Genomic DNA, 17451 nt, shown 5'->3' with positions numbered 1-17451 from the left:
TGGCTCTGCATTCCAGCTAAAATGGAAAAGAGAGGAAGATCTCTGTCCACATTTTCTCCACATTGCAGATGATTTTATACCATTCCATCACCAGCCCTATAAATTCTGCCCCATATTTTTGGAGTGTGGATGTGTGTGTCCATTTCTAGTTTTCCTGATGACCTTTTCCTCATTTCCAAGCCTAGACCTGAACAAGACTCATCACCTCAAAGAGCCTGCGCAGTTGGCAGTACTCCGAAATTATTCTTTTCCTACCTTGTTACATCATCAAGCCTATAAAGAATACAGCCAGGGAACTTACTTTTGTAGCTTCATCCATGGAATGGTTATCAGAAGACTGGTTCTTTTTATCCTGATTTTCGTGTGCTGCCCCTCTACTTGGTTCATTCAAAGCTGCCGCCTAGAAAATAAGAAGGATAATGGTCCATTAAAGCAAACAATATTCACCAAAATTGTATTTTGTGTGTGTGCTTGTGTTTGTGTGTGTTCTGTACTGTCAAGTCATAGCCAGCTTATAGCAACCCTAATAGAACTTTCAAGATAAGGTAAGTGAGATATTTATGGGATGGTTTTACCAGTTCCATTCCCCCAGTCAGTTTCCATGGCTGAGTTGGGATTCTAACCCTGTCCTCCAGAGTCCTAGTCTTGTTGAGAATTTTGATTATAATGTGTATTCTCATAACATCAGCAGAGTAAAGGGATATTGGTTAGCAGAGATACTTATGACACTACTGTATGACACTGAGAGAGTAAAACCAACAACTTAGTCTATTTGCATATATACATAGAGAATAGACATTCCTCTTGCAGCATAACATGACATGAAGCAACACACAGCATAGGAAAAAGTGATCTGACTTACAGCAAATAAAAACTTATGTATAGTTCTGTGACCAGTTATGTACAGTTCTTATGTACACATGACTTATGTACAGTTCTGTGACCAATCAGAAAATACATTACTTCATTTTCGGTTACACAAAGTTTCATTCATGTACCACAGCTGTACAACATTAAGTCTTAATCCTTGATACCCACACCTGAATACAATCAGTACAGGGACTCAGGTAAAATCAGCCATTTTGCATTTAACTATACAACATTAAGCTGTACATGGACGTGGTGGTGCTGCGGGTTAAACCACAGAAGCTTCTGTGCTGTACGGTCAGAAGACCAGCAGTCGTAAGATCGAATCCACACGATGGCGTGAGCTCCTGTAGCTTGTCCCAGCTCCTGCAGTTCGAAAGCATGTAAAAATACAAGTAGATAAATAGGTACCACCACGGTGGGAAGGTAACAGCGTTCCATGTCTAGTCGCGCTGGCCACGTGACCACGGAAACTGTCTTTGGACAAACGCTGGCTCTATGGCTTGGAGACAGAGATGAGCACCACCCCCTAGAGTCGGACACGACTGGACTAAATGTCAAAGGGAACTTTTATCTATACAACATTAATATTCAATACATTTTCATATCAAAATCTCAACAAGTCCATCACTCTATCCACTGCAACTCCTAATCCACCACCTCTATCCACTAGTGGTAATACCACACTAGGAATCCATTGTGATATTACCAGTAGAATTATTCTTTGCCTATCTGTTCCAAAAATTGGTATCTCCTTCTTCAGTGGTCGTACAGGCTCCTGCAGATTATACAAGCTCGCATTAGGCTGTCAGACCAAATTTTGTAGAAATTATAAACACCAGGAATGGATTTATCAATCTGGAGTTGAGTGGTGAGCAGAGTCTTGACTGCACTACTGCAATTTCACTACTGTGTCATGGGGCTCTCTTACCAGGAATGGATTTACTGGCCTGGCAAGTTTTCTGTCTGGTTTGGTTTGTTCCCTGATGCAGCAAAATAAACTAAGAGTTTTATAGAATCTTAAAGATTAAAAAGCTTTTTTTAGCAGAAACTTTTGTGAGTGCAGCTTATCACTTCAGATGCAGAAAGGGGACTGCAGCCCACAAAGGGTTTTGCCAGAAAGAGTTTTCGCGGATGATCTTGGCCTTGGTGTCCACTAACACATCCTTACTCTTGATGATTTCATCTACTACCTTCACAACTGCCCTTCCAAGTCTCAAGGCCTAATCACACAAAACATTGAATTGTTTCTTTCTCCTCCCTTTTTAATATAAATACATTTGTATGTAAAGTCATGTGGTATATATATCTCTGGGCCCATTCACATGGTTATCAGTTCAATCAGTATATTTCTTGCTATTTGTACGTGCCCTGTTGGCTTCACGTGCCATTTCAAAAAAATTGATTTATTTTCCATCCTTCTTTCTGGATCCCCGCTACTCTAAAATTTTATTTTAAAAAAATAATTTAAGTACATATCACAAAAATGGCATATATATCTATGTCATTTTCCAACTGTTATCCAATGTGCCACCTGATGGGATATGTCACTAGATAAATGTAGGGCAGCATTAAAAGGGACTTGAATTGTTGTTGAAAAGCTAGGGGGAAATTAACGATCAGACAGATAAAAGCATTGACAATGGGTACAGTAAGGAAGACATCAGCTAAGTGCTCCATCGGTAAATTGTTGTGGAGAAAAAGTATGAAAGAAACAGTAAGCAATTTATTACTTAGTATTTTTTTAAATGAAAAAAAAATGTACAAGCCTGTTGGCCATGGTGCCCCCCAACCCAACCTGTTCACAAAATAAATAAATTGACAGCAATGTTCACACACACTGAAATAATAAGGATTGAAATGATACAGGGATCGGATCATTTTTAAAAAGCCATGCCAGTGAGGGGGGGGGGGGAACCAATTGGCTGGCCAAACGAACCAATGTTATCTGTGCATTGTGTGAATGGAAATTTATAATATGATTTCAATAACAGCAGAATCAATAGAACTGACACATGTGACTGCACCCTCAGTCTTCTTCTGATTTCTGCAACCTTGATTTGGATTGATATCCGACCCAAGTATTATGAAATCTTTAGCCATTTTGATTTCTTCGCTGTCAGCATTAAAGGAAAGTAATTCTTCTGCAATCATCCTATCTATGGGGGTAGTGTTGCATTATAAATTTCTAGTAAACCTGTTCTAGAGTACCAGTGGAAGATGGGATATAGCACACTACATAAATGGGAAATAATAACTGATTAAATACAGTTATACTTTTGTCCTTATGTTTCACTTTCTGCAATGTTTGACTCCTGCAAACTGATGGATTAGTGCCACTCGTTTAGCTGCTAGAATCTGCTACTCCGTCAGAGGCACCAAGAAATCTTGGATCAGTTTTGCTTGTTGTTAAACATTTGTCCAGGGAAACTCCTGTAGTGTGAAACCTGCTAATGGTTTAAATGACTTTGCTATTGCAAATAGCTTTTTTTGTATTTTTAATCGATATTATGTTTAATACATGGATGAAGAAAATTGCTGAATGCCTTTAAGTGGGACTTTTCCCAAGTGTCTGTAATGAAAATGTGACAAAATAAAATAAAATAACGTCTTCTGATGATATACAGAGCTTTATATATCCTAAAAGCTCATAAAATGTCAGCATGTGCTAGCAATATATTAACAAGGCTCACCAGGACACAGCCTTGCTTTATCACAGACCCCTCTGTTGATTAAATCAAGATTTCCCACACCTCACATTAGTGCAGATATTTTGAACCCTCTAATATTTTTCATTTATATGCAAGGAGATCAAAAACATACTCTTAAGACAAGACATAAATTTTTCTTCTTCTTTTTTTTAAACTCCAAAGTATGTAATAAAGATATCTTCCAAAAGAAATAAAACAATGGAAAGCAACATTATGATTAGGTCTGTGCATGCATCTCTGATCCGATGTAGAAGCTAATTTAGCACTATGGAATGTATCCCAGTTTCATCTAGAGCAATTTGATTTGCATCTGACTTAAGCTGCTGAACTCCAGTAGTAAGGCACAACTAGAGTAGGTCCATTGAAGTAGAGAATTTGCAAACTTTAGTCGAAGAAACACTGTCTGAATAGCTCAATGGTTTAGGCACCTGGCTGAGGAGCCAGAGATTGGGAGTTTGATTCCCCCCTGTACATCCAAAACAGACAGCCTATGTAGCCTTGGGCAGACTTCACAGTCCCAGGGCGTCCCCTGAGAAGGGAATAGTAAGCCAACTTTGAGTACTCACTAAATGAAAAGTCCTGGAAATGGTCACCTTAAGTCAGAATGAACTTATCGACTTGAAGGCACACACAGAAAGAGTGAGAGAGTTAGGCTCTGTTAGGTATAAATTTGTCCAGGGTGACCATAAATCAGACAGCTATGCTGGACATAAGATAAATTCCCAAACCCATAACTGCATGAGGTCAACTAAAAGCCAAAATCAAAATTATTCTGGGCCTCTGAGACAACAGTTCTGTCCTTCAAGCATGAGGTTTTAAAAAGCAAGGTTTGAGGTTATTTTATTATTTTATTTTTATTTGTATACCACCCATCTAGCAAATTGCTACTCTGGGTGGTATACAACAGAAATGAAAAACAGAATTTATATAAAATATAAATTATATAAAAATTTTGTTCTTTAGTCATTAAGACTCTTCGTGACTCCATGGACCAGAGAACACCAGGCCCTCCTGTCTTCCACTGCCTCCAGGAATTTGATCAAAGTCATGTTGGTAGCTTCCATGACACTGTCCAACCATGGTGTCCTCTCTCGTTCCCTTCTCCTCTTGCCTTCACAGTTTCCCAACATCAGGGTCTTTTCCAGGGAGTGTTCTCTTCTCATGAGATGGCCAAAGCTTCAGGATCTGTCCTTCCAGTGAGCACTCGGGGTTGATTTCCTTCAAAATGGATAGGTTTGATCTCCTTGTAGTCCACGGGACTCTCAAGAATCTCCTCCAGCACCACAATTCAAAAGCATCAATTCTTCGGCAGTCAGCTTTCTTTATGGTCCAGCTCTCTCACTTCCATACATCGCTACTGGAAAACCCATAGCTTTGACTATGCGGACCTTTGTCGGCAAGGTGATGTCTCTGATTTTTAAGATGCTGTCAAGGTTTGTCATTGCAAATGAAATAAAAATTAACTACTACACCGTGAAAGCCATTTGTTCGGATGCTTTCTTAAGATGTCATGGAGAAGCTGCAGACACTAAAACAGGGATGGCCTGATGCTAGATCTCACCCTCAATAGGCTTGCCGAGAACAAGGAAGGCCAAGAAAAGCAATACACAGTGAATCTCAATGTTGAAAATACAGACAACCCATTGAAATTCCAAGCTGCGCTTTCTCAAATGGTGTGCAATGCTCTGTCCAATATCCTTCTCTTTGAGAAGTGTTTGTACTGCATCCCTGATGAAGAATTGCAATTCCTATGCTATATCATTCAGTATATTGATTGCATCCATAATTTTAAATTGTGCAACACTCTGAGACAAATAAAGAAAGGAATATTGGTTGCAATATGCAGTAAACAAACAAATTATCACCATTGACAATGTGTTTTTAAAAAGATCAGTAGCAGGCCTAAGCCGGCATCAATTAAGAATGTGCATATCATTTACTGCAGTAATGTATTTTTTTAATGGGTCTCTAGCAAATGTTTTGATCCTTAACAGGCTTAAAACAGTCCTTGCAGGAAGGACGGCCCATCCTGGTGTCGAGAGGAATCTGTCAATGAATCTATCATCCTGATAATCAAAGGCTCCCAGGAATGTTTGGTGCTGGCAGATATTGACTTTTATTAAATTAACAGCTTTGAAAATAAATGTTATAGCAGTTCATTAAACCATTTAATGAGCTACAGGGGAACAAGCAAAACAAATAGTTGCACACATCCAAGTTACTAATTTCACAGTATGTTAATGTAAATTAATTAATTTAGCAGATACAGTATACAGCGACACCGAAGCCTCCTGCGAAGAACAGAGGGACAGGAGAAAATACAGATGCTAGAAAAGAGTCTTGCATGTTTGCAGATAAGCTACCCTGCTGGAAATGGGCAGAAAATATGCTTGCTTTGTTTCTATATCTCATCCTTTCACAGCTTGGCACCCTTCAAATATGTTGGATTCTAACACAGGTCGGCATGGCCAAATGGATAGCAGCGTGACATGAAGTTGGAAGTAAGCTTATCTATTTAACTTGTGCTCTTTGTGGGCTAGCTGGCTGGATAGCTCAGTGATTTAGGTATCTGACTGCAGAACCAAAGGCTGAAGGTTCAATTCCTCACGGTGCCTCCTGTGAATACAGCCAACCTATGTGGCCATGGACAAGCTACACACTCCTAGAAGCAGGAGATGGTAAACCACTTCTGTGTATTCTCCACCTGGAAAACCCTGGAAAAGGCTGCCATAATTCAAAATTTATGTGATAGCAGATGATGATGAGTATTATTTGTGTTGCTGATCTATAACAAAAAAATAAAATTAAAATAAAACTATAGTAGCATATTACAGGCAAACAGATTTATTGCACTGTGAAATAACAATATTCTGCTAGTCTTTAATTTCCCACAATACTTTTCCTTCCATTTTTGTTTGAATTTTGTTATACCTGCTGTAAGAGATGAACACAACTATCTCTTTGAAAGAATTTCAGGGGACATAGAATGAAAGCAGTTTAAAATAATGATTAAAAACGACATTAAAATAAATTAAACTCCATAAGATGGAAACAGATCAATTAAAAGCAAGGAGTTGTTGTTTTTTTAAAAAGCACTAAAGTTAAAACAATATTTTGTTTCAACATAATTTTAAATGCCAGGGAAAATAAAAATGTTTTTACTTTATTCTTTCTTACTTAGTCTTAGAGCACTGCACAATTTAAAATCATGGACACATATGGAATACAGGCAAAATGAAGAGAGAAGGGGGAAACAATGAAAATATCAAGATAGAGTGGCCTAGAGTGGTCTTAATCGACTTAATAGGCGGGATATAAATAAAATAAATAAATAAATAAGATAACCAGCCTGTATTTGACCAGAAGCAGTCAGTGTTTGAGATGTGCATAGAAACTTTTCCTCTATTTCAGCCATCATTCAGAGGATCGACGTCCATGAAGTGGGTGAGTTTTATGCTGTTTCAGTGTAACACTTCTGGAAGTGAAGGATTTGCTGGCTGCATGTTGTTGCCCAGGAGACGCCAAAGGGAAAGACGCAAGAGAATCAGTTGCAATTTTGCAAGTCTCGATCTGAACATGAGAGAAACTGGGACACTACACTGCTGCACAATATCATGCCCACGTGGCCAGCAGGAAGAAAGATGCCAAGCTTTACACAGCAAAGGTAAAGGCTCTCCTTGACATTTAGTCCAGTCGTGTCCAACTCTAGGCTCAAATTCGTTTCCAAGCAGTAAAGCCAGCATTTGTCCGAAGACAATCTTCCATGGTCACATGGCCAGCGCGATTAGACATGGAATGCTGTTACCTTTCCACCATGGTGGTACCTATTTATCTACTCGCATGCTTTTGATCTGCTAGGTTTCCAGGAGCTGGGCCAAGCGACGGGAGCTCACTCTGTTGTGTGGATTCGATCTTATGACTGCTGGTCTTCTGACCTTGCAGCACAGAGGCTTCTGCAGTCTAACCCCCAGTGCCACCACATCCCTCTACACAGCAAAAGGCAGCCTAAATGTGGACAACATCAATGGCAGCAGTCAAGTTGGCCTAGCTAAGATTATAACTTTATACCTTCTTCTGCCCATTCACAAAGCGACACCAAGCAAGGGGAAATCCTAGAAACTGACTCACTGTTCAACCAGTTAACCACTTCTTAACCAAACACATAGTATCTCATGGCTGTTTTCAATAAGTGAGAATGGTTCTGAGCACAAGAGGGTATCTCCTGTATCTACAATATAAAACATTGCAGAATTTAAAGACTGGACTCATTCACAAGCAGCATCAAACATCAGATCTCAGATTAAACATCAGATTAAAAAGTAAGGTAAAAACTTTGGCTGCCTGTATATGACCCTTGTGTGTTCACTCATCAGTACCAAATGTTTGGGAGGAAATGGAAGTACAATGAGCAGGTTGAGCTTAGTGGATGGAGCACCTGACTGCAGAACGAGGTAAGATGTTTCGGTAACCACTGTGACTCCCAGGAGAGGCGCCACCTGAGATCATCCCCTGTTGTGGCCTTGGGCAGATGACACAGTAGTGCCAATGGGCCACCCCCAAGAGAGGCTGGTGATCCTCTTTTGAGAAGTTTATACCTACCACAAGGAAAACTCCAATTTCAAACCTCCACTGCCTTGTGGTTATATCCACTCATGGAAAAGGCTTCAGGAGTTAACCTCGAGGCAAAATCTGGAGCTGGAGTCCCGAAGGCAGCATGTGTCATTCTGCCAACTCCTGCGACATTGCTGGAACCAGTTGTATTGGCTCTTGCCTTTCCATTGGACCATTTCAGCAATGTGGAGAGGGGGGATCTGCTGCTTGGGTAACAGCCTATCCTCCATATTACCTTACCCGGGCTTCATGCTCTGGAGAGGACACTCCTCGATTCAGAGCATGTTACCATAGTCTCTCGAGACTGAAGGATGCCTATGCTATACCCACCACATGCATAATTATTAACGAAGGTTGAACATGTCCATGAACTGCAGGTTGCCAACATCATACTAATGTTAAGCAGAACTTCATGTTCCTAAAGAAAACATGTGGTTTTTAGAAGTAGGAAGCTGAATCAAAGTCTTTGTGGGAAATGTGGAGTTGGAAGGGAGAGAGGAAGGGAGGAACTCCAAGGAGGCAGATCCATGCATTCCCACTAACAAGGGAAGAAGGAATGAATCTTTTGAGGGAGTGGGAGATCGCTGGAGAGTAGTGGATACTGGAGCTGAAGAAGGAAAGGTCATGGGCTTCGAGTTATTAGGATAAGAAAGCACAAGATGCACAGGCTTAACTACTGCAGTAACCCAAGTTCTCCCACTATTTAAGGATGGGAGTTATCTGCCATCACTCCTATCACCCTATCACCATCACCACTAGTGCTTTTGTCCCACCTCTGGAGCAAAACACAGGATGGCACTGACCACATCCATTGTCTGGTGGCACTGCCCACCAAGCAGTCCAAACCCAAAAGTGTAGGGTTCAAGGGACAGATGCCATAGGACATCTGGCATACAGTACCTCACACTGACAAAGGTTTCAGCACCAGGCACTATATGCACGGTGCCTTATGACCTGTTCTGCTGGCAACAGGTGCGCTTCCAAGATACTCTACCCACAATGCTTTTCTGTGACAATACGTCAGGCCTTGGGGCCTCAGCATGTCTGCAGTGCCACTTAATTGGCCATTTCCATCTATAACTCTCTCTGGAGCCGTGAGGAACAGCTTGGTGGAGTGGTGGCTGCAGGGATGTGATCCTCTATATTTGGTTCTCCGATACTTAAGGAGAATGCCGCAGCCCGCCTAATGGAAGGGCCAGCCCTGGCTTAACTAAAAGATCCACTGATCCCATGAGAAAGAGATGTTATTAGATAAATTCCTAAACATTCAAAGGAACAGAGGAGAAAATTCAATGCACAGACATAACTTAATGGGTGTTCTCTTAGGGCTGTCATCATAAACTGAATTATATTTAAGTTAAAGGAGAAATCAACAGTAAAGGATAATTGCCAGAACTCAGAACTACCATTACCAAACTGTGGAGTAAGTCCACATTTGCAAGGCTATAAATGATGCTCAAACTCTCTCTCTCTCTCTCTCTCTCTCTTAAATACTAAGAAAGCAAATTCGTAAATGAGCCTGATAAACTGTAAACAAAATAAAGGTGGAAAGGAGCAATGAAATGTAGTAAGCATGACTAATGAGTGTAGACTGAATACTATGTGAGCAATATTCTCATTAAGAAATGCATTGACTCATTTTCTTTCCTGGATTATTCTTTCTGTGCCTGGACACATATATCACTCCTGACAGCCATAACAACACACTCATTCTCCAGTCTTAATTTTTCATCACACCATTTATTTTTACCTTTCAAGGCGGTAATTTGATTTCTATGATAGTGTCGTTCCAGAGTTACTTTGTGCATGCTTGCTTAATGCTGTGTGCTTCAAGCAGAGAAGTAGGTCTTTGTGCCTTGTCCCATTTACCGTATTTTTCCGTGTATAAGACACCGCCATGTATAAGACGCACCCACTCTTCTAACCCAAAAGTAAGAAATCTAACTGGGGATCAGCAAGTGTAGGGGGAAAGGGATCAAATACCTGGAGGATCATTTTGAGCCCTGCTTTCCCTTCCACTTGTTTTTGTTCTCTTCCCAGCTTACCTCCATGTATAAGATGACCCTCAATTTTTATTTTACAGATTTTAGACAAAAGTATAGTCTTATACATGGAAAAACACAGTACTTTGTCATGACTGGGTGTTCAGCCTGGCACTTTCAACAGCAGCTTGACAGAAACCCACATGAGTCAGTGGCACATGGATGCATGTAGAAGGAACAAGCCCGTCAAAGTCATGCAACCTCACCCTGGACTTGGATTTAATCTAACACTATGGCTACTTTTGCTGGAACGTAGCCATGGAGCTAGATTAAATCAGAAAAGAGGATGTTGGAGAAAATAATGGTAAACACCTCCATGTGATGTACCTGGGAGAAAACCTACATTGGAAGGTTTTGAGGTTTAGCTAGAGCAGGCTCTGCCCAAGCTTCTTCTCCCTACCCCAATATTAGTGGGGATCTTATTTTCTCAGAAGGAGTGTCCAGTGGAACTGCAGTATACTGATCCCTAGTATATATTTGGTAAAGGTAAAAGGTAAAGGTTCCCCTTGACATTTTTATTCCAGTCGTGTCCAACTCTAGGGGGCGGTGCTCATCCCGTTTTTCAAGCTGTAGAGCCAGCACCTGTCCAAAGACAGTTTCTGTTGCCACGTGGCCAGCGTGACTAGGGAACGCCATTTTACCTTCCCACCCAGGTGGTACCTATTTATCTACTCACATTTACATGCTTTCAAACTGCTAGGTTGCCGAGGAGCTGGGACAAAGCGACGGGAGCTCACTCCATCACATGGATTTGATCTTACGATGGCTGGTCTTCTGACCCTGCAGCACAGGCTTCTGCGGTTTAGCCCATAGCGCCACCACATCCCCAGTATATATTTGAGGGGACTGTAATTGTAAGGAGGCTTTGGGGTATTATATACAGCCACCCAATCAATGTTGCTCTGTAACTGTATTCCACAGAGGTTCCCATTGACTCAGGAAGGCTTACACATAAGGTTCACTCCCTCCTCTAAATCCCTCCTCTGAGGCTATCCTGACAAGAATCCCCACCATCTAGGATCAATCATGGTGTTTTTTTTTCCAAGCACCATCTGTGAAGAATTTCATTCCTGCTCCCCTTTTCCTGTGCAAGGAAGGAGAAATCAGGCGGTCAACCTCTTATTTGCAGATGTTTTCAGGCAGGTTTTGTCATCTCACTCCTCCTGACAGCCTACAGCTCATGTCCAGGGCCAGCCTTACTATTAGGCAGAGTGATGTGGTTGCTTCAAGCTGCGGGTAAGAGGAAGTGGCAGCAAGGTGGCAGAGGGGAGAACGACTTGCCAGACATGGCTACTGGGCACACCTTCCTTTTTTGTGAAGGATGCCTTCCTATTGTTGGGATTGAAGAGAGAGAAAAATAGCTGCCATTCTATTTGGCTTCCCTCCATATAGTTGGCTCTGAAAATGGAATGGGGAGGGTGCCATTTTGTTCTTGACTTTAGGAAATACTGTACTTTGGCCTGGCTTTTCTCAATTCTTACCAGGGTGAACCTCTGACGGTATACCTATCATGGAGGCCGTGGGAGAACCAAGTATATTCTGATATAAAATGGATCCACTGGTGAACCTATACAATTCGGATGGATCCTTTTCATCAAGTCGGTAGCCCACTGGATTTTGCTATGTAAGAAAGATCCCCTAGATAATATACTTAAGATCCCAGTAAGAATCTGGAAGTTGAGTCGTGGCAACTGGACTTCTTTCTTGTTAGGTTGAAACGTTTTGCTATTCATCCAAGTAGCTTCTTGATTCAGCTTGACTCAACTTCCAGATAGCCTCACCTGGATGACTGAGAATCTTCACAGAGATATAATATCTCAGTATGAAATTAGAAGGAATGGATTTGTTCCAGTCTACGAAGGGTACATGGTTTGTAGTGAAGAAGGAACCTCAAGCTCTCGAGCCAAATCTAGTGTCCTGGGGATAACCAGATGATCTTCTCTGCCCCTTGTATGATACCGGTTGATGCCTCTTCTAATGCTTAATAGCTAGGTTTGAGCTAAAAGAAATAAATATTTTTCATCCCACCCCTTAACCTTTGGCTCTCCCGCCCGCCAGGAGTTCTTCTGAGCTTGAATTTGGGCTTCAGGTTCAAAATGGTTCCCCCCCACCCCACCCCTGGTGCACAGAATTCACACAAGGAGCCCTTCCATTTTTATTGCAAATGCGTTTTTTTTCCACCTGAATAACCATTAAGTTTTACAAAAATGAAAAAGATTCAACCGCACACCCTCACCCTCCCCCACCATCCCCAGAAGGCTGGAGATGCTTTCAGTTTGGCTTTCAACATAGAACAGATTGTTCGGCTTGTGTTGTTCCATGAAATAAATCTCTAATAATTCAAAAATAGAATTAGAACATGGGTTAGATAAGTGAGTTGACCCTCAAACAGCTGAACTCATTAGAAATCCTACGGGAAAGGATGGGGCTTGTGCCAGTAGAGAATTTGGGGGAATGAAAGCAACAGCCAGTTGAAATCATTTGAACATTAGCTGGAAGACCAGTCGTTGAAGGAACCATATGGGAAAATCTGAAATAATTTAGGCAAATCCAGCCCTCATGCTGCCAGGAGACTGCAGGAACTGTGGTCCAGAAAGTAATGGTTCCAGGTTCAGAGTCATTTGCTTAAATTAACTTGGATGAATCTGCTGGAATGAATTCTACAAAGAGTAAGCCCTATCAAACATTATCCACCAATGTGGAAAACAGAGATATTCAGGATAATCTTATTTTCAACGTCAGTAGCAGACAGCTCTTCAACCAAACCTTTGAAGGGACCCCACCTGTGGCAACAGGTTTAGCAAAGTTGATTACAAAGATCAAAACCAGTTTTTCTCCATCCCTACAAAGGCACAGTGCCTGTTCTGGATTTCCACACATATAGATGTAGATGAACTGCTACACTATCAGCCTCATTAGATAGAATATTAATCGCAAATTACAATGAACATGTCTATATGCGAAATAAGAAATAAAATAAACATCAGCCATGGGCAACTGGGAAGGAAGTGAATTAGGATCAGGTTGAAATGAGGTGGAAAAGTTAGTCCTTGCCATTTTTATTATAGACCAGATGAAACTCCCCCAAAGCACCCAATGCTGCTGTTTTTCTGGGGAAGGAAGCTCCCTTTAGCACCAATAAAATGTTTGGTTCTCTTATAACAAGCTGGCTTTTAGCTAGATCAATGTGTTGATTCATGTAAGTCAATGTGGCATTGGTGTGTTCTTTGTGATGAGGTGAATATAACGTCTTCTTTTTCAGTCTGCCCTTTCATGTAGAAAGTGCTGTTTTTTAAAAAAGGAGATCAAAACAATACAATTCTGTGGGCTCCAAATTCTAGCAAGGCTGAGAAGAGCTTCATGACTGAGCAGAAAAGAGAGCATGACACCCTCAAGCAGTTATTGTTATGCAATTTCTTTTTCTGGCAGAAACACAAGCTTGCATTTCTTGATCCGTAAATGAAAGAATGTGAGTAGTAAGAGGCCAAAGTTCATGGGCAGAACATGACATCTGTACATAAAACGTCTCAGAGTTGGGGGGTTTTTTCGGGATCTTCCATATAAAAGAATTAAGTAGCAAACAAAGGAAAAGGCCACAGGTCAGAAATACTAGTTCCCAAAATCTCCCAGTCAGGTATAAATTTTGAGAACTCAAACTTATCTGATGGACACTGATTAGCAGGAGATTCATCAGAGCCTGGGAACGTTACTTTTTTTTAGTATGGCTCCTAAGATCTCTTGGCCAGCACAGTCAGCAGTGGTATTGCCTGAGAGCCACATTCTCAGAATTAACTTTTCAAAGTTCTGTGATAGCTTCATTCATTCATTCATTCATTCATTCATTCATTCATTCATTCATTCATTCATTCATTCATTCATTCATTCATTCATTCATTTTTATACTGCCCGAATTGGTGACATGCACCACTCTGGGCAGTTAGCAATATATTAACTACCGTCACACCAGCCCCGAGATCAAATAAAACCCCATAATACACAACAACAAACGCCAAAATTAAAGTTAAAGCCAATCAAATATATGGCATTCAAAGACAGTAAAAGGTAAAGGTGAAGGTTCCCCTTCACATTTTCAGTCCAGTCATGTCGGACTCTAGGGGGCGGTGCTCATCCCGTTTTTCAAGCCGTAGAGCCAGCGCTTGTCCGAAGACAGTTTCTGTTGCCACGTGGCCAGCGTGACTAGGGAACGCCATTTTACCTTCCCACTGAGGTGGTACCTATTTATCTATTTGCATTTGCATGCTTTCGAACTGCTAGGTTGGCGAGGAACTGGGACAAAGCGACGGGAGCTCACTCCGTCGCATGGATTCAATCTTATGACTGCTGGTCTTCTGACCCTGCAGCACAGAGGCTTCTGTGGTTTAGCCCACAGCGCCACCACGTCCCTTCAAAGACAGTAGGCCAGTGATATTAAGCAACAGGGACCATAAATCAGAGAGGACCTTTGTCCACGTGTCCTTCTTACAAGTTTCCTTGCAACATCTGTGCAGCTGTTGTGGGGAAAGGATACTTGACCACATGTGACTTTAACTTTGCTGCAGATTGGCTCTTTTCTTCTATTTTGCTATTGTTGAAACACCTTCCTCACACATACATTATCACCAGCAAGAATACAATTGTACATGTTGTGCCAATGTATGTCCCAGCAGGATTCTGACAGGACAAAATTAGCAGCAGGAGATGGCGGCAGGGGGTGGAATAGCAGTGGTTTATTCATTGCTCCTAATAACACCCATGCTTCCAACAGCTTGCAAAAACCAACTAACGTTTAGCCTGGCTTTCTCACTTTAAAAATGACTTGTCTACTTAGAGCTATTATTTGGAAAGCAACTATAAGCTTGATAGGATCTGGGCACTTAGCTTGCATAAGATTTTCTCTTTTTTTAAAGAAAATCCAAGTCATTTGTCTTACTTATGCAACAATCACCTCTGATCATTTACTGCATCTAAGCCGCTACGCCTGAGAATTCGCTGCTGTCAACTTCCCAAGGATGGCACGTTCTACCAAATTTGGATGAATAAAGAATGTATTATATGAGTCGGCTTCAGCCTGCCATGTTTTTCAAACAAGACTTTGAAGAGTCTATTTATCCTGCAGTATTTATTCTGTAAATAGTGGGAGACAGTGATGGGTTAGGAGGCTGTGATGCCTAGGGAATTCTGGGAACTGTAGTCCCTCCCAACCCCCAACCCCGCCCCCAGCATCTAGTGTCTCATGAGACAAGCTCACCTTGCCTCATAATAATATGCATCATAATTGTGGCGTTCACCCTTATTATGCTGAATAAGTCATGCATTATTCATGTTCTACGCTGATGTGGTTGAGAGGTGGGGCCACCAGAGAGGTTAAAAAGGCAGAGCCTGAGAGGAGAAGGGAGAGAGTAGAGTTCAGTCAGAGTTGGGGAGGGAGAGATATATATATATATAGTTGGGAGATCTGAGGTGTGATATAGTCTGAGGAGTGAATAGTAACCTGTGAGATTTAAATAGAAGATGGATGCTTGAGGAACCTGAAGTAAATACTTATGAATTATTTAAGAAACATCTGTTATTAATAAACCTGTTTTAAGAAAAAGTGGAAACTGAATGGACCTTCATCTTTCCTAAGTAAAGTGCGTTGATTTAGTGATCAACTGGTGGCAGTGTGTGAAAAGGTGTTTGGTTTGCCTTCATGTGGTTGGAAGACAAATAGGGGCCACGAGGGGCAAACGTCACCCTAATATATAATGTATATTCTCCTAGTTTGGGAGAAACTGGAATTATTTTTAATATGGCAATTTTCCTGTAACACCCACTCCAATTTCTTCTTCCACATTTGTCACAAGGGGTCTAACAAGGGGTCTTCTCTAAGCTCTTGGGAGGTTTATAAACAATAGCCATTTTTCTCATTTAAAACAGCCAAATGAGATACCAATCACTACATATGGAGAAATAGGGGCAGCATGATAATCTGGCCAAAATATTCCAGTCCGCAAAGATTGCAGCTATGTAGTACTGCCAGCTAGCTGGCTGGAGAGCTCAGAGGTTTAGGTATCTCGCTGTGGAGTCAGGAAGTTGATTCCTCACTATGGCTCCTTGGAGAACAGCAAGCCTGTGTAGCTTTGGGCAAGCTGCATCATCCATTTCTAAGTATTATCTACCTAGAAAACCCTGGAAAGTGTCGACTGGACAGTATGCAATTAGTACTACTAGTAGTGGTAGTTTTGCAACTATCTTATTTATTTATTTATTTATTTATTTATTTATTTATTTATTTATTTATTTATTTATTTATTTATTTATTTATACCTCGCCCATCTAGACATATGTCTTCTCTTGTTGAATTACTATGATTGTTGTTAAATAATAACTATTTAATATAGAATGGGATGTGGTGGCACTGTGGGTTAAACCTCAGAAGCCTCTGTGCTGCAAGGTCAGAAGACCTGCGGTCGTAAGATTGAATCCATGCGATGGAGTAAGCCTCCATCGCTTGTCCCAGCTCCTGCCAACCTAGCCATTCAAAAGCATGCAAAATGCAAAAATGCGAGTAGATAAATAGGGACCACCTCGGTGGGAAGGTAAACAGCGTTCCGTGTCTAGTCGTGCTGGCCACGTGACCATGGAGGATTGTCTGTGGACAAACGCTGGCTCTATCCATTGGAAACGGAGATTACCACTGCCGCCTAGAGTCGGACATGACTGGACAAAATTGTCAAGGGAAACCTTTACCTTTTACCTATTTTATATATATATATATACTGATATAATTATTATAGTCCAATAATAGTTATTCGATTACGATAATTCTAGCAATATTTTGGTTCAGCCATGCAGAACCATGGGGCAGGAGTTCAAATCCCCACTGTGTCTTCCAGAAATGGGGCCAGTTGAGATTACCCAGAGTATGTGTGGCTGATGGCGTTACATGCCCTGCCACTTGTGTGGCTTGGGGCAAGCTGCATAGTCCTACACCACCACCTAAAAGAGGGTCTGGTAAACCACACCTGAGAGTTTTATACCTAGAAACCCTGGACATAAGGCAGAAAGGACTTGATGGCACATGAGTTATTTATTGTTTGTTCAAAGGTAGAAGATTGTCATGATCACTGAATAACCCATGACTCAAGAATTCTTATAGCATTCTTCTCCCCCCCCCCCCCCCATATCACTGACTTATTCCCTGTACATAATAATCAATTGCATGAGATGACTGAGAGGAA

The 17451-nt window shown here is 41.3% G+C and overlaps 1 protein-coding gene across 9 annotated transcripts in view; it reads right to left on the bottom strand.

Annotated features, from left to right (window-relative positions):
* DLG2 (discs large MAGUK scaffold protein 2) overlaps positions 1-17451 on the bottom strand; it is a 1097443-nt gene that overhangs the window by 948114 nt on the left and 131878 nt on the right. For all 9 annotated transcript variants that reach the window (XM_078390148.1, XM_078390151.1, XM_078390152.1 and 6 more), the window contains exon 5: positions 302-400. In XM_078390148.1, the coding sequence (XP_078246274.1) occupies positions 302-400 (99 nt within the window). The remainder of the gene's footprint in view (positions 1-301; positions 401-17451) is intronic.

Source organism: Pogona vitticeps, chromosome 3, assembly GCF_051106095.1.
Source record: "Pogona vitticeps strain Pit_001003342236 chromosome 3, PviZW2.1, whole genome shotgun sequence".
In the NCBI taxonomy this organism is placed as follows: Eukaryota; Metazoa; Chordata; class Lepidosauria; order Squamata; family Agamidae; genus Pogona; species Pogona vitticeps.
This window is presented reverse-complemented; position numbering and strand designations above follow the sequence as displayed.